This window comes from Podarcis filfolensis (genome assembly GCF_964270895.1).
Source record: "Podarcis filfolensis genome assembly, chromosome: 17".
Taxonomy (NCBI): Eukaryota; Metazoa; Chordata; class Lepidosauria; order Squamata; family Lacertidae; genus Podarcis; species Podarcis filfolensis.
Genome location: NC_139621.1, coordinates 1,958,465 through 1,984,371, shown reverse-complemented (window position 1 = coordinate 1,984,371; position 25,907 = coordinate 1,958,465). Strand labels below are relative to the sequence as shown.

At 45.8% G+C, this 25,907-nt stretch overlaps 2 protein-coding genes and 1 long non-coding RNA gene across 7 annotated transcripts in view; 2 read left to right on the top strand and 1 right to left on the bottom strand.

Moving 5' to 3' along the window:
• Window positions 1-40: 40 nt before the first annotated feature.
• On the bottom strand, window positions 41-10,578 carry LOC310752251 (selenide, water dikinase 2-like). Its single transcript, XM_083592248.1, has 8 exons — window positions 10,284-10,578; window positions 8,904-9,007; window positions 8,650-8,757; window positions 7,685-7,839; window positions 6,556-6,646; window positions 5,216-5,315; window positions 868-1,080; window positions 41-773 (listed from the first exon to the last, which is right to left on the bottom strand). The coding sequence occupies exons 1-8, from the start codon at window positions 10,561-10,563 to the stop codon at window positions 544-546; spliced, it is 1,281 nt and encodes a 426-aa protein (XP_083448374.1). The 5' UTR covers window positions 10,564-10,578; the 3' UTR covers window positions 41-543.
• LOC310752284 lies at window positions 5,322-7,330 on the top strand. The gene is made up of 2 exons (XR_014542888.1): window positions 5,322-6,105; window positions 7,007-7,330. It is a non-coding gene; the product is annotated as an uncharacterized lncRNA (long non-coding RNA).
• A 9,225-nt stretch (window positions 10,579-19,803) lies between the features above and the next one.
• SHFL (shiftless antiviral inhibitor of ribosomal frameshifting) overlaps window positions 19,804-25,907 on the top strand; it is a 181,094-nt gene continuing 174,990 nt past the window's right edge. The window contains exon 1 of one of the 5 annotated variants that reach the window (XM_083592306.1): window positions 19,804-19,837. In XM_083592306.1, the coding sequence (XP_083448432.1) occupies window positions 19,819-19,837 (19 nt within the window). In that variant the 5' untranslated portion in view covers window positions 19,804-19,818. Of the gene's footprint in view, window positions 19,838-21,836; window positions 21,993-25,907 lie in introns of those variants that run through there. The other 4 variants (XM_083592305.1, XM_083592303.1, XM_083592304.1 and 1 more) reach the window with 4 other exon arrangements.

Genomic DNA, 25,907 nt, shown 5'->3' with positions numbered 1-25,907 from the left:
CTGTTAACAGTGTACTTCACCCTTCCAAATAACACAATAGTTGTAGAAATCAACTTTATTAACTCAATCACCAATAATTTACAACCCAAGGAACAATCCATGAAGCTGAGCTTGGTGCTGCTCCTCCAGGTTTCCTCTGCTCCTCCAAGCCCATGATTGGGTTTTAACGGAGGTGCTTCATAATGAGAGGAGAGACCTCTGGCCCAACCAAATGGCTTTTTAAGTCACCCACCCTCCTTTTGGACCAGCTGCTCAGTCTGACCAAAAGCTGGGAGAGCTCAATAACAAGCAGAACTATTCCAATAAATAATTCAAGTTACCATCTTCTCCAAAATCAAGAGTGTCCGCAATTTACCTGCTTGCAGGAAATGACTTTAAAATTGATCACATCAGATGGCAGGAAGGAACCAGCCACCAACTGATAGAGTGTGTTCTGAGGATCATTTTGCTGTAAAAGGTAACTGCACACTGATCCAAAGGCTCAGGTGCTACCCTTTTCAATCCCAGAACCTACAGTGGATAAAAGAAAACTATTTTGCCACCTCATGATGCAGCTTCAGGGCTGGCACTGGAATTATTATCCTGAGGGGAGGCACTGGCCCCACGGGGTGTCACTTCAATGATACGGGGTTTGTCAATGATGCGAGCGGTCTGGTTGCCCTTCTCCACAATGCCAATGATCCAGGCTTGGTGTCCTTCTCCATATTTGGGAGATTTGATCTCTGCGCAGAAGCGAGCAGCCTGCTCTCGGGGTAAACAGATCAGCAGCCCACCTGCCATGAAAGAGAGCAAGTTACAGGTCACTTACAGGTTTAAATTCCCTTCAACCCCACCTTCAGCTCCTGTAGCGCAGGCTATCGATCTTACCAGATGTCTCGGGGGATGTTCCTTGTAGTAGCCGTGACCGGTTGCCACACGCTTTGCTAATAGCAGCCATTTTGGCAAGGATAGGCAGATTGTGGATGACAAATGACACCTCACTGCGCTGCTGTTTGGCCAAATTCTGTGCATGACCCAGAATACCAAAGCCTGTAATATCTGTAGCAGCATGGGCATTGAAAGTATGCATCAAGCTGGCAGCTGAAAGACCAAGAGCATAAACATTTAAAAGCAGAAGTAATGGCAAAGTAGCAGTCACAATTGCTGCTAGCAATCCCCAAACAACCACTGTCTAGCCTATACCTAATACAGCAAGAACCAATCACTACTTCATCAGGAGGCAGCTTCTGAAGGGTAGTAGCAACATTATGTGTTCAGCAGGGATGCAGTAACCTTTGGCTTTACATATACGATGTACATTAATTCTTCATTAATACCTGCCCATCACGGTATGGGGACATCGGGTCCACTCAGGTCCTAGAGCCTCATGTCTAAGAGGATGGAAATCTTTTCAGCCCAAGGACTGCACTCCCTTACAAGCCACTTTCCAGGGAAAACACTTTTTTGGAGTAATGCCATAACATTATATATCAGTGGAAAGATAATTTAATGAAGAATGTAATGCAATAACTTTTATGAAGGATTATTTATTACAACAGCAGTCATAAAGAAGAAACGTGAAACATAGAAAAAGTGAGATATACAAAAATTCTCACCACGTCAGTTAATAGTTGGGTAACCTTTAGCTTTAATTATGGCCTTAAACACTTTCCTGTGGAGTGAACCAAGTTTTTTAGTTCTGCAGCTGTAATAATGTGAAACCAAGATTGAATTATTGCCTCCATTTATTGGGTTTTCTTGCTGGGTTGCTTCTGACTAACAAGTTTCTTTAGTTGGCTCCATAGATTTTCGACTGGGTTAAGGTCTGGGTTATGTAATATTGGGCATTTACATTCCCATTAATAATGCAAATTATGCCCACACCTTTTGCTGTCATACAGCCCCAGATCATAACACTTAACTGGGTGTTTCATGGTACTTGCAATGCAAGTAGAATGGAAATCTCTGATTCTTCTCCTCATGTATTTCATGCCATCACTACCAAAAGCAAGGAGATTTGGGTCTCATCCCTCCAAATAGCACTGTCTCATTGTTCTGCTGTCCAGTTAACATGGGTTTTAGCCCAGTTTGATCTTTTCAACCTTTGTTTGAGATAACAATGGCTTTTTCCTTGGAATTCTAGCATTTAGACCGTATTCCTGCAGTCTGTGCCAAACAGTTCTTGCACTCAACTTCACATTACATTGCACCATGTCATCTTGTATACACCCAGATGATTTTATTCTGTCCCATATACACAGTCTCTCAATTCTTCCATTGTCACCTGCTGTTGTGCACCTTTTCCTGCCTTTTCCAGTCTGATTTTGTAGTGACTGAGTCTCCTTATACCTCTTCAAAAATTTAGCAATGCCACCCTTGGTTAAGTTTCCACCAATTTTTCTTCTAATTTCTTCATAATTGTAGCCTTGTTCACTTAATAGTACTATTTTACTAAATGAAAGAACAAAAAAAAAAAAAAAAAAAAAAACACAAAAAAACAAAACACACACACACACACACAAAACCAAAACAACAGAAAAACAACCAGCTTGATAACATCAATAGCTGAATCCTATCTAAACACTCATGCTCATTTGCTACATTCAAATGAAGGATAGCTACTGCATATCAACCTAAGCAAGCTGTGCTTCCTTTTTCTGGTTATTTGGCTATAACTTTTGACAGATAATTGAACAAACTTAGTTGCATTACATTCTTCATTAAATTATCTTTCCATTGATATATAATTTTACGGTATTACTAAAAAAAAAGAAGTGGTGTTAGGAGCCATCAAACCTCGGAAATACACGTTTTCCAAAACGTTTCCACAATTTGGGCCACTAGTGTACACCCAGTTCTGTCAGCAAATTAAGTTATGGACTCAATTCCCCCTTTGTTTAAAAGTATCAAATTTTGAAGGGCACTAGGGCTGGGCAATATCTGGTTTTCAATATAACGATACAGCTAAACATTGCAATATACCAATACATCACAATTATCTGAAATAAGATGGAGCTACGTAGAGGTGAACATGGTAATGTCCTTGCAACTGCTACTAAGTTACGGGTCTAAATCACCACACACTAAATCATCACTTTCATCAGCAGGCAAGCCAAAATGCATCCAAACAGGACTTGGGTTTTGGGCTTGAATATTCAGGCCTAGGACAATCCAAAATACAGTGGTGAATCAGAGTGAATACAAATAATCTGGGAAAATATTGGAACGACAACAAAATAATAATCTAAATTTGATGCATATAATTATATGAAAATTAACTCAATGATAGCATGCTTCAACCAAACCATTAAAGATTTCTGGAGAATATATTAATGTTCTATGCAGTTTTAGGGGCAAATTAAAAATTTACAATATTAAACTTGCATATGATTAACAATTCAATCTGTTTTCTACTAATTTAAGAGTAATTTATGTAATTTACTAGTGCCAAGTTGCATCTCCTTCCCAACTCAGAGGACCAACTGCAATTCTATGCATGAGTAAGCCCTCCTGAGTTCAGCTAAACTTGCTTCTACTTTCCTGGGAGTAAGCCCCATTGAATTTAGTAGAGCTTACTTCTGAGTAGACACACATTTGCTTGGACTCCTTACCAACAAGCACCCTCCCTCCCCATCATTCTTGCCTCACAACACTCAACCTCCCATTTCAGCACGAGGCAGCAACTGTTAAATCTTCCCCCTCTTCATTTCCTCCCATTGTGACACAGAAGGGCCCCCATCACACCATTCTCTCCCTTTTTATCAAAGGGAAGGAGGAACGGCAATGAGATAGCATCCTTTAAATTAAAAAAACCCTTTTTCATATGAGGGAAGCTATTTAGGGTGAACCAACTATGTCATACACAGCAACTTGTTTTTTTGTTCTTACTTTCATGGGAGCGGGGGAGAAGGGGCTGCATCAAAGCCTCAGACAGTAGAAAAGGGAGGGGAGAGAAAGGCATGCGCATGCACACACATCCACACACACACACAGTGCAGAAGTGTAGATGGGAATAGAGAGAGCCTTAACAGGGCAACTTGGTTTTTTGTTCTTTCTTTTACATGGGGAAAGGTACTGCTCCCAGCCTCAGATGGGCATAAAGGAGGGGAGAGAAAGGCTTTGTAGTGTGTGTGCGCATGCGCGCGCGCGCACACACACACACACACACACACACAGAGTGGCAGAAGGGGAGACAGGCAGTAAAGGCATCAGAGGGGAGAGAGCCGTTTCAGGCACACATGCGCAGGGGATGCCTTAAATAACAGGGCAACCTTTTTTGTTCTTACTCTGAAGAAAACAACCGTTTGTTCTTTCACTGGGTAAGGAGAGGGGAAAGGGGGCTTCCAGCAAGAATCCCCAAGCCAGCTCAGACCAGCATCTCTGCAAACCACACCTACCAGCCTGTCACACTGGGTACTAGCCTACTTTAAGCAAGCAGAACCTAGTCTTTTAAGTTGCTGCTGCTGCTGCTGGTTTCCCAGCTACTTTCATAATCGTCACCTGCAGAGGCAGTGGAGCTGAGCTGGGGCTCGCTGCAGAATTGAAACATAGTGATAGCTGCTACGCCTGCTCTTGTGAGTCGCTTGCTGCTTCTGTAGGAGGCACCGGAAGCACTAAGAAGCACACGGGTTTTCTCAAATTCACGATGTTTGCCAGGTAACATTTTATGAATGTTATCGTGATGTGGACTTCCTAATCGATTTTGAACGATATATTGAAAAATCACCCAGGTCTAATCTGCACACATATCTGCAGACGGAATCTTAAATCACCTGAGCTTTATTACTTTCATCCCAATGGTAGCTTTTTGTGATGAGAAATACCAATCAACTGATATGTAAAAAAATAAAAATTATTCTTGTACATAAAACAAGACATTCCATATTTCAACACATTTTCTCCTTTAAAGATGAAGTTTAAAAGATGAAGATTAGAAGAATTCAGAAGGTCCTGGGACTCGAATGTCCCAAGAACCTGAGAAGTACATGGGCAGACTTTCAAGATTTATTTTGAATATTTCTATCCCACCTTTTGCCTCAATATGAGGAACTCTAGGTGGACCATGTGTTTTCCAAAACAATCAAAAACCTTTGTGTTCTAGATGACATGTAGGAGGTCTCCAGTACAACTATAGGTATAGTATCCTGGTTTTTTAAAATAATAATAATTGCATTTGCTGCCACAGTGGTGTCAATCCTTTGCCTTATAAATGAAGAACAAGTCAACCCCCCCATACCTGTCCTGTTCAACATGGCCATACTGAACATGGCTTCCTGATATGCCAGTTCAACATCTTCTCTGGAGACCACCAGCTTAATTTTATTCCACCGTTCTGGCTGAAATGGAAAAGTAGTATGTTAAGAAATTGTTTTGAGGCTGCATTTCTCACTAACAAATTCAGGGGTCTCAAGTTAGTATAATGCAACATGTCTATAATAGCACCATCTCCTTGATCAGGAAGCCTCTTGACCTTGGGATGTGCTTAGGGAATCTACTCCTTGTATTGGGCCAGAGAGAGGCAGATGGAGGGTGCTGATTGCCCTGTTGTCCAGCAGCATCCCTGATCTAGCTGGCAGATGTAGTCTTGGGGATACTAAAATGATAATCTTGAGGGATTTCAAGATCCACGCGGAGGCTGCTATCAGGCCAGCTCGAAACTTTGTGGCCTCCATGACAACCATGGATCCCTCTCAGGTAGTTATCGGTCCAACACACCAGGTGTGGCACACCCCATGTGATCTTTGCCCCCAAGTGATATGAGGGATGGACTAAAGATAGAGGGAATACAATGCATTCCCATGTCATGGTCAGACCATTATCAGGTTAAGTTTAGACTCATGGTGGCATTTCTCCCTGTAAGGGTGGTGGGCCAATTCAGGTAGCCTGTCCTCAAAGACTGATGAAATCAGGTTCCTGAATGCTCTGTGATTTTCCATGGACAAAGCTGGTGACCCTGTCAAAGTCCTGGTCTTGCTTTTGAAACAGGTGGTTTTTGTACATCCACACTGGCATTTTGTAGCCCAAGCAGCTCCTTGGTACTCTGAGGAGATCCGGATTATGAAACAAGCTGGACAAAGACTGGAGTGCAAGTGGTGCACGTCTCATTCTGAAGCTGACCAAACACTGGTAAAAACACACGATTGTGCCTACTATGTGGCAGTGTGAGCTGCAAAACAGGCTCTCTTTGCAGCTCGCATTATCTCCTCTGGTAGCTAGCCAGTGGAGTTATTTCAGATGGTCTGGAGGTTACTGACTCCCAGTGTGGAGAAGCATTCGAAGACCCTTGTGACCAACTGGCTATGCACTTTGAGGATAAAGTCATTCAACCTTGGTGTGATATCGACTCTCCATTTGTTGAAAGTACCCAGTGCCGCTATTGAGAATGTTTTGTGGGATCACTTTCACCTTAAGCAAGGAGCTCATCTGGACAAGGTGCTGGGGCAAGGAATGCATCCAACCACATGCCCCTTGTTCCTCCTAGCTTATTAAAACTGTGCATACAAGAGGATCCCCTGCAGATAGATAGATAGAGGAATACAAATGGATGCGCAAGGTTTCCCACAGATGAGCACTTACATTATCTAGCCACTGATGAGCATTTACAGCCACTTGAGTCCCCAGTGGTTTAGTCAGCACAAGAACATCCCCTGGAACAGCACTGTCTGGCCTAAAATCATAAGAAACAGGAGCTCACACTCAGACCTACTTGTTTATGTTTAGCAGTTATAGCCTGTCCATAACAGAGTTCTTAAAGAGTTCTTAGTGTGGTGTCTAAACCTGGGTCCAAAGTTTATCTCCCCAAGTCAGGAACAAGAGACAGCTTTCCGATAGATTGGGAGAGGGGGAACCTTCTTGTCCTAGCAGGCAAAATCTTTAGTTCCCTCTGCCCTACAGGCCAACTTTGAATGGTGTATGGTCCAGCCAACCTGTCAAAATTAGCCTGTGGGGATGGGAGGAGACAGTGACTAAGCAGAATTGAACTAAACTGATACTCAGGAGTTCAATTTTATTTTATTTTTTGTTACAGGATCTAGCTGCATCTCTTCCTGCAACACACACAATGACAAATGTGACATCAAGTGTGCAGCAAGTGGCCATAGTTTGGGGGGAAATGGCCTGGGAGACCAAATATGACCTCTGGTTCCTCATCCTTGCTGCCGACCATGGCAACCTTCAACCCTGTTAAGTCTGAAAGAGCTGAAAGAGACAATACCACCCAGCAATTCCACAAAGTCTCAGTAATGTAATGCCAGATGAGCTGCTGCCTCAACCATCAAATCATGGCTGAGGAAGCATTAATATGGTCCCAAAATAAACTTGCATACAGGCAGCTTACAAAGCCAGTACTGGTTATTTGAATCACAGACTGGATCATTTGTCTTCAGAGCATTATGTACATTACTATAGTCTCATCTTCCACATGACTTTATGATCACTGTGACAGCTGAAGCAGCAATATTGTTAGTCCTGGAATAGTTAAGAGGATTTACCAGCCCCCAACCCTACTGTTTTTGCTCTAAAGTGGAATGGGCAATCCCTAGCTCAACTCTACCATTTCATTATTTGATTCTGTGATCCCAATGTCTAGCAAGCATCCTCTAAACCTTTCAGCTGTTAAGATTGCAACACAATTACCTCTCTTGTAAATACATCTATGGCATGCATTTTCAAATCAGGTCTCTCCCAATGAGATGCATTTACTCACATGATGAACTCATTGGGCTGGCATACAACTGTTGCAACTCCTCCAACAATAATCCAAGGATTCAGGACAGTCTGCCCACCAGTTACTGAGGTGCCACCATCTTCTGCTGCATCCCGAAAGCCCTTGATTATCAGTGGCATTATTTTCTCCCGCTCCTGGGTGAAGGATAAAATAAAGGATTCAGAAAATCAAGACTGATGTGGAAAGCTGGGTCAGGGATACTAAGGACTGTTTCCTACCTGTATGTTTCACAGAAAGGCAGGGTCTATAAAGCACTTACTCTGTGAAGTGTCATGCAATCACATTTCAAGCACCCAACAAAGCCATTGTTAAGGAAGCTAAACTATAGGTTTTTATGATGCCCAAGTTGACAAGCAAATATTTGCAAATGGCCAGCCATTGTTTGGTGTGATAAATGAGCCGACAAGTCACCATCTCTGGTGAACATCACAGAAACAAGACTGCCAATGGAAAACCTAAATAAAGCATGGTTTGACCTTTTTGTCTGGAAGCCAGAATTATGGTCAACACAAACTACAGTTTGACATGTCTGAACTAGGTTTCTGATCTTATTCCTTGCAAATAATCATTCACTTAAATCCTACTTTAACTGGCAGTGGCTCTCCTAAGTATCAGGCAGGGATAATACACATCACCTATTACCCAATTATTTAGCTGGGGCTGCCAGGGATTGAACCTTAGACCTCTGACAAGCGAAGCATGTGCTCTATAAATTATTTGCCTTACAATGTTCAGAGGTATCTATTTCCAGGCCACAGCCAGGCTGAAACAAACCAAAGCTCTGCAGGTGAAGCCAGACAAAGAAGTTCCTTTTCTGAAATCCACTTGTGCCATAATTACCTACCATAATTATGTCAAAAAAATTGTACATTAAAATATTCATTTTTCCTATTATTTAAGTAAAATGTATTTCTAGAGACAAAATTATCCATTATACTTCTCACCTCCTCAGTCATTTTCTGGCTTACACTCAGAAGCATAAGCATGTTGTCACATTCTGTGATGCCCATGGCGTAGAGGTCACTCAGCACGTTAGCACAGGCAATGCGGCCCTAGACCAGACACACGCAGCAAAAGATATAGAATGAGGAAGATGACACACAAGGCAACTGTCCTCATGAACTGTCTCACATCACAAATGTACCATGTTCCATTACAAACATGGCTAATTCTTTTTTATCCAGTCAAGCCTGCTCACCATCATATACGGGTCCTCCACTAGTGGATAAAAGAAGTCTGTGGTCTGTACAAGGGAGAGACCCCCATGCCTCAATGGGATCACACAGGAGTCCATTCCGATGCCTGTGGAGAGAAGGGACCCCAAGCACATCAGCACCTTTAGAAGTATTCCCACCCCAAACACCTACTTGTTTTAGGTCAATGACCTCTGTGATCTCTGACCACTGGTCCTGTTAGCTAGGGATGATGGGAGTTGTAGTCCCAAAACAGCTGGAGGGTCAAGTTTGGCCATCACTGTTTTAGGTAGTCAGAACAGCCCTATCTTCAGCCCAGGTCTACAAATGCAGCCAAATGAGGAATAATGTCCTAGAGTCCAAATATTGAGATAAACAACTACCTGACATTCAGAAGACATCTTAAGGCAGCTCTGTTCAGGGAAGTTTTTAATGTATGACATCTTAGTGTATTTTTGGTCTTTGTGGAAGCCGCCCAGAGTGGCTGGGGAAACCCAACCAGATGGGTGGGGTACAAATAAATTATTATTATTATTATTATTATTATTATTATTACTACTACTACTACTACAGTAGTACCTTGGTTCTTGAACTTGATCTGTTCCGGAAGTCCATTCCAAAACCAAGGCGTGCTCTCCCATAGAAAGTAATGCAAAATGGATTAATCGGTTCCAGGCTGTTGAAAAACTACCCCTAAAACGCTTCTCCCCACTGCCCCAATCAGCATGATCTTTCAAGATCTCTCTCTCTCTCAGGTCAAAGCAACTTCTCCCCACTGCCCCAATCAGTGCAATCTCTCTAAAAATGGAAGCGCAACACTAAAATATTTCCAGAACTGGAACGCTCGCTTCTGGGTTTGCAACGTTCGGGTTCTAAGTTGTTGAAGTAGGCTGTTCGAGAACCAAGGTACCACTGTAGAATGGACTTTTGTACGGAAGGAATTATACAGTACTTGTAATTGAATACTTAAGTGGTCTTAAGTGTTTAACGCAGTCTCCACATTATATTGTTGCAATCTTTGAAATAATTCTGCAAGACGTATCAGCGTTAATTACACGTGATTTTTTTGGAGTGGGGGAGGCAAATTCAGCCTACAGCTTCTGGTGAAGGTTAGACTTTTAAAACTCCCCAACGTTAAGAAAACGACATATTCGAGTAGAAAAGCAGAACGGGGGGAGAGGTCTACGGAGGGCCAGAGCCTTTCTCCCGCATCAGCAAGCTACCCCGCTGCAGGATATGGGGCATAGATTTAAACGGAGAAGATCCGAAAAACGCCTCCCACCCCGCCTGGCGGCGGCCCCGCAACGTCGGCCTCCCCCTTCGGGGCTCGCCCGCCTCCTTCCGCGGCCTCCGGACCGCCCTCCCCCTCGCGCGCCCAGCCTCACCGAGGGTCCGGGGGGCCCCGCCGACGGCAGCCGCCTCCCCGGCGCCCGCCTCTCCCGCGCGGGCCCCGCCGAGTCCCTCCAGGAGCCTGAGCAGCGTCTCCTGAGGGACTTTGCAGCCTCAGCCGCGCAGCTCCCCGTAGCTGGTGAGCCGCCAGCCCGGGCTGAGCCCCAGCGCCTCGGGCTCGAAGGGCCGGTAGCCCGGCGGGCCCACGGGGCTGGGGGCGGCCGCCGCCGCCAGAGAAGGAAGGCCGGCCGAGGGGGAGCCTGCCAGCGCCGCCATGACGCCTTGCCGAGGGAGAGGGCGGCCGTTGGGCGGGCTGAGGAGAAAGGGCGGGAACGCCCGGCGGCCTCTCGGAGCTCTCGCGAGGCCCGCACTCCCGCGCAGGCGCCCCGCCGCTCTGCCCGCTGCTTCCGGCTCCGTTCGAATCAGGGGCGGGGCGGGCGGCGCGAGGGCGGGGCGTTGCGTCCGGGGCTGGAGCTGCTCCGCCTCGCCGGGCCGCCCGGACCCCGCGGCGCCAGATTCGGACAGTCGGGTTCCCGGGCGGGCTGCGCTGCCCTCACGGGCCCTAGAATGCTGTCGCTGCCTCTTCTGAAATGTGTCGCTCGGCCAGCTCCGCATCTTGTAAAGCCCGCTCTCGCCTCAGGCCTCGGAAGCGGGAGGCGCACCTGCCCAGATGGCACCGAGCGTGAGCCCAGCCGCCTCACCCCCCCCCCCCCGTATTGGAGTTCCCAAAGGGACGCGCCCAGTGCCCGAAAATTAAGGCAAGGGGGGGGGGAGAGGGCTGCTGTTCTCATGTCCTGTTACACATGGAGTTGGCTACAATAGGAAACGATGCTGGATGTGAAAGGCCTTTGGTCTGTTCCAACAGGGCTCTTCTTTGTTATAGCCACTGAGTAGCACATAAATAAGGGTAAGTTCTACCTCAGTGGCAGAGCATCTGCTTTGCATGAATAGGTGAAAGGTTTTAGGATAATACTGTCTCAGGAGACAGTGGAAGAGTGAACCTTTGGGGGCGAAGTCAGACTCTTGTAAGGATGCAGCTCCTGTATTATTGTTGTTTAGTCATGTCCGACTCTTTGTGACCCCCTGGACCAGAGCACGCCAGGCACTCTTGTCTTCCACTGCCTCATGTTCATAGCTTCAAGAATACCGTCCAACCATCTGGTCCTCTGTCGTCCCCTTCTCCTTGCGCCCTCCATCTTTCCCAACATCAGGGTCTTTTCCAGGGAGTCTTCTCTTCTCATGAGGTGGCCAAAGTATTGGAGCCTCAGCTTCACGATCTGTCCTTCCAGTGAGCACTCAGGGCTGATTTCCTTAAGAATGGGGAGGTTTGATCTTCTTGCAGTCCATGGGACTCTCAAGTCTCCTCCAGCACCAGAATTCAAAAGCATCCATTCTTCGACGATCAGCCTTTATGGTCCAGCTCTCACTTCCATACATCACTACTGGGAAAACCATAGCTTTAACTATATGAACCTAAACTAACTAAACTCCATGGACAAAGACAACAGCTCCTGTATAGTTGTAGAGAATGATATGGGAGATACATGTTTTGTTGCAACTGGGACAGATGAAGGCGTCCCGTTGTGCTGCTACAGATTCACCATGGCATTTCTCTCTGCACCCCTCTGGCCTTGCTGATTTATATTGCCACCTCCTAAGCCCCTCTGGTACCAGTGTCCAGCACGCCGATGGAGAAACAAGCTGCAGTCTAGTGCTGGAGGCAGAGGGACTCAGGAGCGGTATCAGTTTCACCCCCGATAAACCCCTGAGTGAAACCACCATCGGGATCTGCCTCTCATACTGGCAGAGGGAGAAACAAGTTGTATACATTTTGTTCCTCCTTCACTTCCTTAAACTGCTTGGCTGAAGAGTGCGCCACTGCCCTCGCTTCAGCCAAGCGGTTTTACGGAGCCCCCAACCCGCCACTGGTTGCCATCCTTAAATCCTGCCCCCCAGCGGAGCCTCGCCAGTCCCCCTCACCTGTCAAGGCAGTGGCATATGCTGTTTTGGTTGCCACAACTGCCTTGGCACAGGCGGGGGGAGGCATGAGTGGGCTACCTCTTCCTCTCAGGAGGGAGAGGCAGCCCACTTGCCCCCCCCCCGCCATGTCAAGGCAGTGGGTGAGTTAGACATGCGAACGCAGCATTCAAGTGCCTGCCTCATATGCCACTGCTTTGACACTGGCTCCTTTCCAACATCGTAATATACCGTATTTTTCGCACCATAGGACGCACTTTTTCCCTCCTAAAAAGCAAGGGAAAATGTGTGTGCGTCCTATGGAGCGAATGCAGGCTTTCGCTGAAGCCTGGAGAGCGAGAGGGGTCGGTGCGCACCGACCCCTCTCGCTCTCCAGGCTTCAGGAAGCTATCCGCTAGCCGTGGGAGACCCAGCTCTCCCAGGGCTAGCGGAGTGCTGCATTAATCCCGAAGCTTGGGGCGCGCTGAGCTCCGCACGCCCCAAGCTTCGGGATTAGCGCAGCGCTCTGCTAGCCGTGGGAAAGCCGCGCGGCTCTCCCACAGCTAGCGGAGACCTTGCCGGCACCCAGAAGCTTGGGGCGCGCTGAGCTCCGCACGCCCCAAGCTTTGGGATTAGCGCAGCGCTCCGCTAGCCGTGTCTAGGCTGCGGATAGCAGCCTGCTTCCCGGAGCGTCGGGCGCCCTGAAAGCAGAGCGCCTGGCGCTTCGGGAACACATCCGCAGCGTGGGGAGCCTTGCAGGAGTTCCCCGCAGGGCTCTCCACGCTGCGGATAGCAGCCTGCCGCCCGGCGGGTGGGGCGCCCTGAAACAGAGCGCCCCTCGCGCCGGGCAGACATCCGCAGTGTGGGGAGCCCTGCAGGAGGTCCCCACAGGGCTCCCCACGCTGTGGATAGCAGCCTGCCGCCCGGCGCGAGAGGCGCCCTGAAGCAGAGCGCCCCTCGCGCCGGGCAGACATCCGCAGTGTGGGGAGCCCTGCAGGAGGTCCCCGCAGGGCTCCCCACGCTGCGGATAGCAGCCTGCCGCCCGGCGCGAGGGGCGCCCTGAAGCAGAGCGCCCCTCGCGCCAGGCAGACATCCGCAGCGTGCGGAGCCGTGTAGGAGTTCCCCACAGCGCTCCCCACGCTGCGGATAGCAGCCTGCTGCCTGGCGGGTGGGGCCCGCTGAAGCAGAGCGCCCCGCGCGCCAGGCAGACATCAGCCAGCCCCACAAGCTGGGGGGACAGCAGGGAGGCGCAGCGCCACCATCCCGCTGTTCCTCGACCTGGTTCGGTTTCCCTGACCTGCTTTTGGGGGGGAAATAAAGGGAAAATTTTTTTCCTTTATTTCCCCCCCAAAAAACTAGGTGCGTCCTATGGGACGGAGCGTCCTATGGTGCGAAAAATACGGTACCTCCATATTAGGGTGTTTAGCTGGTGGTATATTACAATGTTCAAAAGCAGTTATGGCCCAGCCCTACACTCCTCCCAGCGGTCATTCTTCCTCTGGTCACAACTTGACCATCTGTCTCCAAGCACTGCGGTCATCTGCAAGGGATTCCCACAAGGTGGGGTTGATGTTGTCAGCATTCATGTCATGTTTACAGACATTTTTGTAACACAGAGTTGGTCTGCCAATGGGCCTGGTGCCTGAAGCCAGCTTTCCCTGGGGAGCATGTCCTTGGGGGTCCTGCCAGCTGTGCCAATACCCACATAACTGATCACATGACATGGCACACACACACCATTTCCCTCAACTTGGGGGGGGGGCAGCCCCCTTAAACATTTTATTGGGGGGAGCGAAGGGACCTCGGCCCCTAGGCTCCTATGGGTCCTGCCATCTTCCATTCTGTGGACATGACCAAGTCAGTGTAGATGTTGCTGAGATGGGGGAGTGAACAGGCTGGGAATGTGGATTTGGGAGAGCACATCTTTGTTTGAAAAACTGTCCTGCCATGAGTTACCCAAAATCTTCCTGACACAGTGCATGCACAAGGCATTGAGGTGTTATTCCTGATGATTGTAAGTTGCCCATGACTCACTTCTATCACATTCTCCCGTACCCTTTTGGAGAGGTGGGCTATTGCTGTAGCTGCCTTGCCAATACACTGGTCCAGCTCAGCACTGATGAAGAGGTTGCTAATGGAGAGGAACCCAGTTCAACAAAATTATCTACCACCTCAGATGTGGAGTGCTGGTGCTGTCTTGACCTAAGTTACTGTAAGGCTGTTGGTGAGACCAAATTCCCTGCAGGCTTGGGCAAAACAGTTGATGGGTCTCTGTAGACTGCCTCTGTGTGTGCTGTCAAGGCTGCGTCATCTGTAAACAATATCTCTCAGATAAGAACCTGCCACACTTTAGTCTTGGCATGGAACTGTGCTAGGTTGAACAGAACCCAGTTTTTCCTTGAATGGTGTACACACCATTTTCAGTCAAGCTGAAGGCATAGGACATCAACAGCGACAATAATATGGCAAAAAGAGTTGGGGTGAGAACACAGCCCTGTTTCATTTTTTATAGGGAGGGCATCTGAGGATGAGCTGTCATATTGGACAGTGCCACGCATGCTCTTGTGGAAGGACACAATCCTCTTGTGAAGCTTAGGTGCGCAACCTATCTTGTTGAGCAGTGTAACGAGTCCTTTTCAGCTGATGAGATCAAAGGCCTTCATCAGATCTATGAAGGCAATGTATGAAAGGGTGTCTCTGCTCTTGGCATTTCTCCTGCAGCTGACACAGCGAGAAGATCAGGTCAACTGTTGACCTCTGAGCTCTAAAACCATATTGTGACACAGGATAGATCCTGTCAGCAAGTGACTGTGATTTGTTGAGAACTACATGGGTTGTACAGCCATGATGGTCACCTTTGTTCTTGCAGAGGGTCATGATGCTTTTTTTTTTTTTAAAGATATTTATTGGAGTTTTACAAAAACATAAATTTAAAAGATCATATAAAAAGAAAGAAATACAATAAAAGAAACATAGAAAAATACATAAAAGAAGAAAAAGAAGAATAAAAACAAATCCATTTTTGTAACCCTAACTCATTATCTTATTTCCTTGGCCTCCTCACACCTCCCCTTTTTGTATCCCCATTTAAATAATCAAATCAGCAAATCCCTACCCTCTTTCATTTATCTTAACTCTATATCTTAACATATTATAACTTTATATTTTTATCCATTTTCAGTTCAATTTTGCATACTCTTGTTAACTTTGTTGCTAATGCCATTTATTTTCAATCCAACATCATTTTAACATTCATTAATTTTACAGTGTTTCTGCAGATAGTCTTTAAATTTCTTCCAGTCTTCTTCCACCAACTCTTCTCCCAGGTCTCGGATTCTGCCAATCATTTCCACCAATTCCATATAGTCCATCACCTTCATCTGCCACTCTTCCAGGGTGGGTAAATCTTGTGTCTTCCAATACTTTGCAATCAGTATTCTTGCTGCTGTTGTTGCATACATAAAGAAAGTTCTGTCCTTCTTTGGCACCAATTGGCCGACTATGCCCCGGAGAAAGGCCTCTGGTTTCTTCAAGAAGGTATATTTAAATACCTTTTTTATTTCATTATAGATCATCTCCCAGAAAGCCTTAATCTTTGGGCACGTCCACCAAAGGTGAAAGAATGTACCTTCATTTTCTTTACATTTCCAACATTTGTTATCAGGCAAATGATATATTTTTGCAAGCTTGACTGGTGTCATGTACCACCTGTATATCATTTTCATAATATTCTCTCTTAAGGCATTACATGCCATAAATTTCATACCGGTGGTCCACAACTGTTCCCAGTCAGCAAACATAATGTTATGACCAACATCTTGTGCCCATTTAATCATAGCAGATTTAACCGTTTCATCCTGCGTATTCCATTTTAACAGCAAGTTATATATTCTTGAAAGCATCTTAGTTTTGGGATCTAACAGTTCTGTTTCCAATTTTGATTTTTCCACCTGGAAGCCAATTTTTTTATCCAAATTGTAGGCCTCTCTTATTTGATAATAATGTAGCCAGTCTCGCACTTTATCTTTTAATTTCTCAAAACTCTGCAATTTCAATTTGTCTCCATCTTGTTCCAATATTTCCCAATATTTCGGCCAATTGGCCTCCATATTGAGCTTTTTCTGAGCCTTTGCTTCCATTGGTGACAACCACCTTGGGGTTTTATTTTCCAGTAAATCTTTGTATCTTATCCAGACATTGAACAATGCTTTCCTGACAATATGGTTTTTAAATGCTTTATGTGCTTTAACCTTGTCGTACCACAAATATGCATGCCACCCAAAAACATTATTAAAACCTTCTAAGTCCAAAATGTCTGTGTTCTCAAGAAGCAGCCAATCTTTCAACCAGCAGAATGCTGCTGATTCATAGTAAAGTTTAAGGTCCGGCAGGGCAAATCCACCTCTTTCCTTTGCGTCAGTTAGTATTTTAAATTTTATTCTGGGCTTCTTGCCCTGCCAGACAAATCTAGAAATATCTTTCTGCCACTTCTTGAAACAGTCCATCTTGTCCAAAATTTGCAATGACTGAAACAGAAATAACATTTTTGGCAATACATTCATCTTTATAGCTGCAATTCGACCCAACAAGGAAAGCTTCAAATTTGACCATATTTCTAAGTCTTTTTTCACTTCTGTCCAGCATTTCTCATAGTTATCTTTAAATAAGTTTAAATTCTTAGCCGTCATATTAACCCCCAAGTATTTTACTTTCTTAGCTAATGTCAAACCAGTCTCCTTCTGAAACCTCTCTTTCTCAATTGGTGTTAAGTTTTTCTCAAGAACTTTAGTTTTTGACTTGTTCAGTTTAAATCCTGCCACATGACCAAATTCTTGAATCAGTTCTAATACTCTTTTCGTACTAGATTCTGGCTCCTGTAACGTCAAAACTAAGTCATCTGCAAAAGCCTTCAGTTTGTATTGTTTGGCTCCGACCTGAATACCTTTAATCAGACGGTCCCTTCTAATCATATTTAACAAAACCTCCAGGACCGAAATAAAAAGCAATGGGGAAATTGGGCAGCCTTGTCGTGTCCCTTTCTCTATCTTAAATTCCTCTGTCATCACATTATTGACTATTAGCTTAGCTTTTTGTTCTGAATAAATTGCACTTATACCATTTTCAAACCCTTGGCCCACCCCCATTCCCTGAAGATTTTTCTTCATCAAATTCCAAGAAATATTATCAAAAGCTTTTTCCACATCTATAAAAATTAAAACTGCTTTGGTGTTGATGTTCACTTGCAGCTTCTCCAAAATATTAATTATGTTCCTCGTATTGTCAGACAAATGTCTACCTGGGAGAAAGCCGGCTTGATCTTTATGTATCTCTTCAGCTAGTACCTTTTTTAATCTGTTAGCCAAAATATCAGCAAAAATTTTGTAATCCACATTAAGCAGGGATATGGGGCGGTAGTTCTTAAGTTGTGTCTTTTCAGACTCAGTTTTCGGTATGAGTGTAATGTAAGCTTCCTTCCAAGACTCTGGCGCCTTTTCCCCCTCCAGAATTTCATTACAAACCTCCTTTAGTGGCTGAATTAACCAGTCTTTCAGAGATCTATAGTATTTGGAGGTAAGACCATCCGGCCCTGGAGATTTGCCCAACTGCATGTTCTGAATGGCACCTTCAACCTCCTGTTCTGTAATTTTGTGATTCAACATTATCTTATTTTCTTGAGAGATTTTTTGTAATCCATTTGTTCTTAAAAATTGGTCTATATCAGTCTCTTTCTGTGGCCCTAGTGTATATAGTTGTTTAAAATATCTCTGGAAGCACTTTCTAATCTCCAATGGATTCTGTATGTTCTTTCCTTCCACATCCAGATTTGTAATGGTGTTTAGTTTTTGTCTTTTTTTCATCTGCCAGGCTAGCAGTTTCCCACATTTATTAGCTGATTCAAATGTCTTTTGTCTCATCTGCTTAATTTTCCATTCTACTTCCTGATTTATCATTTTCATGTATTGTACTTGATATAATTTTATTTCTCTCAGAATCTCTTGCGACTTTGGTTTCGCTCTTAATTTCTTCTCCTTTTATTTTTTCCAAGATTTTATCTTTTTTCTCATTTTGTATTCTCTTCTTTAGTGCATTCTGTTGAATCAGAAACCCTCTCATAATCGCTTTACTTGCGTCCCAGATTACTCTTTTTTCAACCGTAGTATTCAAGTTTATCTCAAAATAGTCTCTCAGGATTTTTTGGGCCTTCTTAGTGACCTCTTGATCTCTAAATAAGGTGTCATTCATCCTCCATCTGAAGGAACCGATTGGTGTTAATTTCATCTCCATCTTAACCGCATTGTGGTCGGAGCAGGTTTTTGGGCAAATTTCCACTTTTCGAATGAGGGTCATGATGCTTTAGTAGCGCATGTCTTGTGCCATGGGACCTTATTCCCAACACTGGCGGTGTGTGATGAGGGAGGATTTAAAAGTAGCTTTCTGTTGGGATTCTGTCCTGTCCTGGGACAGTTCACCTTTGGTTCAACACACTTGTGATCCTCTAAGACCTTATGGAAGAACTATTGAGCAAGCCTGCAGTATATCACAATGCAGACATTGCAGGAATTAATACAGACCATTCCAGCCATACTAATCCTGACTCAGACTGGCAGTAAATCTCCACACTCTAAAGCAAACAAAACAAAAACCGTTATTTGATATTACTAAAGAATTTTAGACAAGCAATCCGATGGCTTGCAACCTGTGGAGGAGGAAGGACATCCATCCCCCAGAAGCTCAGCCATCAAATTATACGGTATATACTGTTTTAAATGTTTCATGCAAATGGGGCCCTATTATTTTGTGGAAACTGAAAATTTGTTGAGGGGGAATAATTGAGGGTGTCAAAATACGGACATTATCAGGTTTTGATTTTCATCTTTATTATCTACAGAACAGTTGCATTTGAACTGCGTGCTGGAACATGTCAGTGGATAGAGAGAGAGGGATAGGAAGGAAGGAAGGAAGGAAGGAAGGAAGGAAGGAAGGAAGATAAAGTTCCTAAAGGTAAGAGTTGTTAAACCATGGAACAGACTGCCTTGGTAGGTGGTGGGCTCTACTTTACTGGAGGTATTTAAGCAAAGGCATCAGGATGGTCAGCTGTCAGGGATGCTGTAGTTGCATCCTGCACTGCAAAGTCTACATTGAGCAGGGAGGTTTGTCTTGAGGACCTCCATGCTGGAGAACAGCAACAATTGACAAAAGATAGACATAATACAGTGGTACCTTGGTTTTCGAATGCCTTGGTAGTCAAACGCCTTGGTTCCCAAATGGCGAACCCAGAATTGTTCTGGTTTTCGAATGTTTTTCGGAAGCCGAGCATCCGGTGTGTCTGTTGGCTATTGTTTCCAGGGCGCCTGCACCAATCAGAAGCTGCGCCTTGGTATTCAAACATTTCAGAAGTCAAAAGGACTTCCGGAACAGATTAAGTTTGGCACTTTTGTTTTTGCTATTTATTTTGCGTTTTTGTTTTTGAGGCTTTTTCCGTTAATTTGTGTTTTGTGTAGAACCCAGTTCAGCTACTGATTGATTGATTGATTGATTGACTGCGGAAATGGATAAAAGCCCCACATCCAAACAATGAATATCATCAGTGTAGGTAAGAAAAAAACCCTAATTTTAAGTTTTATCATCTACAATACTGTCTTATTTAATTTATAGTATATTACATTGATTATTGCTTTCATTTTATGGATCAATGGTCTCGTTAGATAGTAAAATTCATGTTAAATTGCTGTTTTAGGGGTTGTTTTTAAAAGTCTGGAACGGATTAATCCATTTTGCATTACTTTCTATGGGAAAGTGCGCCTTGGTTTTGGAACGCTTTGGTTTTGGAATGGACTTCTGGAATGGATTAAGTCTGAGAATCAAGGTAGAAACAGGAAGAAACACTATGGATGGAATAATTGCCACACACAGAAAGGAGAGTTTGAATGCTTCATCTGTAGGTGCAGAAATCATTCAACGTGTCATTATGAATGGAAGTCATTAAAACTGCAGCTGCCATACAAAGGATTGGTATTTGGACTGGAGCGTAATTGAAATTTATAAGAGTTCGGAACGCAGAAACGTCATCAAACCATTAATTCTAGTATGTGGGGGGGCCACCTAATTGTATAATTTGGTATCTCAATGATTAGTATTATTAATTGTATTATAATTTGGCATTGTAATGAGGCTATTACTGGATTGTTGTAATTGAAAACTAATAAAAATTATTTTCAAAGTTTTAGTAAAATTCTACCGCTCCAAGGCAGCTAACAATATACAATGCATCATGTACACTATAACAAAATGCAGTGGTACCTCGGGTTAAGTACTTAATTCGTTCCAGAGGTCCATTCTTAACCTTAACTGTTCTTAACATGTTCTTAACTTTGGCTAATGGGGCCTCCTCCTGCTGCTGCACAATTTCTGTTCTCGCCCTGAAGCAAAGTTCTTAACCTGAGGTACTATTTCTGGGTTAGTGGAGTATGTAACCTGAAGCGTATGTAACCTGAAGCATATGTAACCCGAGGTACCACTGTAAGCCAGTTAAAAAGCAAAGTGGGAGATAAAACACCATACTAGATTAACCAAATCAGTTTTTAAATGCTCACTGCAGTCCTAGACACATTTTCATGGGAGTAAGGTCCACTGAAACCAATGTGACTTACTTTTGAGTAGATATGCATGATTCTAATAGTCAATGAAAAATAATTAAATAGAAGGATGACTCGACCTCCTTTTCCTCTGTGTGCAGTGGCGTAGCGTGGGTTGTCAGCACCCGGGGCAAGGCAAGTAATTTGCGCCCCCTAACCCGTGGATTTGCGCCCCCTAACCCGTGGATTTGCGCCCCCTAACCCATGCATTTGCCCTAACCCCAGATGTTGCGCCCGGTGCGGCCCGCCCCCCCTGCACCCCCCACGCTACGCCACTGTCTGTGTGTGATAAAACTTGGAATTTTGACTGAAGGGCAATTAATATTTTGTTTTGCGTAGGGTGAATTAAAAATAAAATAAAGACCCAGGATGCTATTGTGAACAGCATGTTGTGTTAGGACCAGAGAGACCCAAGTTCAAATTCTGATGGAGCCTTCATGAAACTCAGTGACAGCTATCTCTCGGCCTAGCCTACCTCATAGGGTTGTTCGGGCGATAAATGGGGTCTGGAGGGGAGTCAGAACAAGGTGTGATGTCCGAAGCTCCTGGGCCTAAGAGTGGGCTAACAAATATGATCAGCGTATTCAAGAAACAATACAGGAATTGATAATCGTATGGGGGGGGGGAGCTGAGGGTGCGAAGCAGAAGAAACGAAACGGCCTAATTGCTCGCAAGTTTCGGCGCAGGAAGAGAGGCGACTTCGCTAGTCGCGCGAAGCACAAAAATTCAACAGGTAGCAGACATCCCAGTGCGGAGCTGCGGGGGCCAGTAGGGAAGCTGCACCTGTTGAATGTTGGGGCGCCGAAGAGAGGAGTTGCAGCCCGCCCTCCTCCTCCTTCGCGGCGACTTGCGGCGGGGTAGCTGGCCTCCTTCCCTCCAGAAACGCGCTCTCCTGGCGACGGGGAAGCGGGCAGCTCCGGCCCTGCTGCGGGGCGGGCACGGCGCGGCGCGGCGCAGAGCGAAAGTGAAAGCGGCGGCGGCGGCGCGCAGGGCTGGGCTGGGCTGGGCTTTGCGCGCTTCGCCCTCCTCGTCGCCCCCTCGGACCATCCCGGGCGGGCAGAGGCCCCCGCCGCTCGCCGCGCGATGCACCGGACAAGGCAGGACGAGGTGGAGGTAGGCAGGCGTCGCTCTGCGCGGCCCCCCAAGGAGGGAGGCAGGGAGGGAGACGAACCCCCCCCCCCCGAGCTGGGGCAGAGGAGCCGCCGGCTCCGAGGGCAGAGCAAAGGGCCCTCGCCGCCCGTCCTTAGCCGCCCACGAGGCAGGCACGAAGAAGCAACCATCCTCTGGTCGTGTCCAGAGACGCGCTGCCTTCCAGGCTGGAGGCTCCATTGAGCGGCGGGCAGAGGACGACGGACCTCGGTTTCAAACTCTGGCGCGGGCGGGGGACCCGCGGAGAAGCAGCCCAGAACTAGCACCTTTCTTAAGCTGTCATGCTGGCAAGTTCTATACCCTGTAATCTAATACGTAGTTTAAGAGGCCAGGCTTCTCGTGACGGGACTGCATCTGTTCTCCATTTTTGTGCTACCACCATGAATGAGAAAATGTGCCAGTTGCTTCCTTACATTTCCAACATAGGTCACTTTTATCATGTGCCATTAAGTATTGGAATTGTTTGGAATAAAAACATTTTTGGGAGAATATTCATTTTTATCACTGAGATTCTCCCCATTAATAATAATTGCATTCTGCCCCATATATCTAGATCTGTGGCTGGTGGCTAATATATATGTTTCAAAAACGAGAGAGAGAGTAATACTGAGGAAAATCCTAGTTGTGATCCAGAATCACCATTCAAATAGCGTGCTAGAGAAGACTTGTTTAATTTGACACCGAGCAAACCTCCCAAAAAGGTAGTTTGTGGACAATATGTGGCTAGCTATCTGAGCCCCAGTTTTACATGGACTGGAGATGAAAACATCTCTCAGCCTATGTGTTTGATCTGTGGTGGGAAGCTTTCAGATTCCAAGGTTGCCCCAAACAAGATGAAAAGACATCAGTTGTCAAGACATGGAAATCTGGCAAACAATAATGTTCAATATTTTGAACTGCTTTTAGAACAGCAGAAATGCCAACGTTCATGTTTCTAAAAATGGTTAAAAGTATCAGTTAAGATGCAAATTATATCTTGCAAGATGGCGGAATTGAAGGCTCAGCAAACAAAATCACACATAATAGTTTCCTCTCTTGCTGCCACTTCTGCTTCTGGGCTTCTTTGTGCCACAGACTCTCCCTGCTCACTGAACCCTGTTGCCCCTTCAGTTTTGGATACCGCCTCCTCCCAGTCTGCTCTGACCACTCCTCTGACCACTCCTCTCCTCCTCTGACCACTCATTATTTTCCCACCACTACTCCCCAGGCTCTCAGCTGATGCCTCCCACAATTCCTCTGTGTCCAGCCAGTCCATGACATCAAGTAAAAGAAGAGCAAGGTGCTACATATCAAAAGTTTAGTATTTGAGACCTTGACTAAACAGCCTCCAAAGCAGAAATGTGCTTGTGCTCCAGGTTATAATTACCGGTATGTGTAATTCCTTGGAGGTTGGGGGAATAGCTGTGTTACTGTCACCACAAAAATAGCAAAGGTTGTTGTGGCATCTTAAAGACTAGCAAATACATTGTGATGTAAGTGTTCATGGGCCAGAGCTCGCTTTATCAAAAGCGTTGTCTTAATCAGAATCTAGAACAGCACAAAACTTTAAGAAATACAGGTCTAAATCACAAATTACAGCTACTTCCCTTCTCCATCTTGTCAGTACTCAGTTAAAAAGTTTACAACCATCTCCATGGTGCTGCCTCTGCTTGTCATTATTGATTGTCAATAGTTAGCATAAGCCATAATTAAAACTCATTTCAAAAGATGATTTCTGGTGTGAAAGCTGAGTCACAAACTTTATGTGCCAGTTCAGACAGCACGCCTAACCATAGTTAAACTTCATTAATCCAGGTGCTCTTGGAGGAGACTGATTTTCTAGATCCATTTCAGTCTGGGTTTAGGCCCAGTTTTCACACAGAAACTGCTTTGGTTGCCCTGTTGAGAAAGAGACAGGGAAAATGTGTCCCTGTTAATTCTCCTCTACCTCTCAGCGGCTTTTGATACCATCGACCATGGTATCCTTCTGGAGTGGCTGTCTGAGTTAGGGGTGGGTGGCACGGCTTTGTGGTGGTTCAGGTGCTACTTAGATGGTCATTCCCTGAGGGTGTTGCTTGGGGAATGCTTTTCAGCTCTGCAGAACCTTCAGTGTGGGGTTCTGCAGGGCTCAGTCCTATCCCCCATGTTGTTTAACATCTACATGAAACTGCTGGGTGGGGTTATCCAGAGGTTTGGAGTATGTTGTCAGCAGTATGCGGATGACACTCACCTCTACTTCTCCTTTACATCTGCAGGGGAGGCAGTGGAAGTGCTGGACCAGTAACTTGCCTCGGTAATGAACTGGATGAGAGCCAACAAACTGAAGCTCAATCCAGATCAGACTGTGGCACTGTTCGTGGGTGGTTCCCTAGACTGGATGGCTGGGAGGTTGCCTGCTCTTGATGGGGTTACACTTGCTGGATCCAAGAATTGAAAGGGACTGAGGCATACAGCCTAACACCACCTTCCAACCTTAAGCTGTCTAAGCCAGAGGTCGGCAACCTAAGGCCCATGGGCCGCTTCTGGCCCATGAGCTTCCTGGAACCGGCCCATGGCCGTTCCGTGGATCGGCATGGAGATTCTGTGCTCCCCCCGCGGCACCATTTTTTTTCTTGCCGTGGGGACTGACTTCCCGGTCGGTAGAGTGCTGGAAATAGTGTGCGCATGGGTTCTCTTCTGTCCTGGAAGTGCGCCGGAAATAGCTTGAGCGCACGCATGGGTGTGCATGCTCCGGCCCACTAAGAGGTCTGCCAGTGAGTGGACTGACCTGGCCTCAAAAAACGTTGCTGACCCCTGGTCTAAGCTAAGGTTTCCAGATTTTTTTCAGTGAATCTGGGGACACTTTTCAACTTCCTTCTAAATAGATGGATTTTGTCAGGGGACCGATTTGTAAATCCGGGGACTGTCCCCGGCAAATGGGGACGTCTAATAACCTTAGTCTAAGCCAATGTGTGAACACCTTTGCATAAAGACATTCTTGCCCTGTCAGTGTCCCTTGGTCTGTACACATGCAGAAATGAAAGGACGTTGTGCTGCTGTGAACAACACGAGGAAGAAAGAGCTCTGAAATGCATAAAACATAACCCCAGCAACTTCACTGCTGTCTAAGGCAGTGCGAGTACACCCTGAGTCAGACCGTGAGTCAGTCACTGACTGGCAGCAGCTCTCCAGGGTCTCAGGCCCTGGTGATGCCGAAGATGGACCTAGAGACCCCGTGCCTTCAGCTCATGTGCTCTGCCACAGAGCTACAGCCCTCCAAGCAGCTTGGTTATAGTCTGGAGGAAGTAATGCATTCCCCCCTGCTCAAATGATTGTTGTATTGAGGACAGGACTGCGTGCTTCCCAAACACAGACTAGGCACTTAGTGGTAAAATAAGAGAGAAGGCATTCAACCCCTTCCCACACCTATCATTTCTCCCCTCTTCCCAGGCACCTGCCTACCCCCCTCCAAATAGTGATTATTTTTGTCTTTGAATAAGGAGATCCTGCTAAGGGAACAATATCTAGGGTGGTGTGTAAGTCCTTATATAGACTTTCGAAATTGCCCACTCTGTAGCTCAAGACCACCACTAAAAACATTATACATACATCACCGAAGGAAGCAGTCTCCTGCAGAAATACATCACAGGAGGCGGTCTACAGCAGAAATCCTGTCTGCCAGGATACCTGACAATGGTCACTGGGCAGCCTGGCCATTCTTTTGTGATGGTAAATACTTTTTAATTCCTGTATCCAGGACACAGGCTCACCCTATTCATACACAAATCCACCCTTAAGACAGGTAAGCAAAAGACAATGGAGAGGCTTTCTCATTTCTTCCTCCTTGCAGAGAAATATTTGAGGTCAATTTGGGAGAGTCAAAATGACTTCAGGACTGCTCTCCTGTACTATTTCAGACAC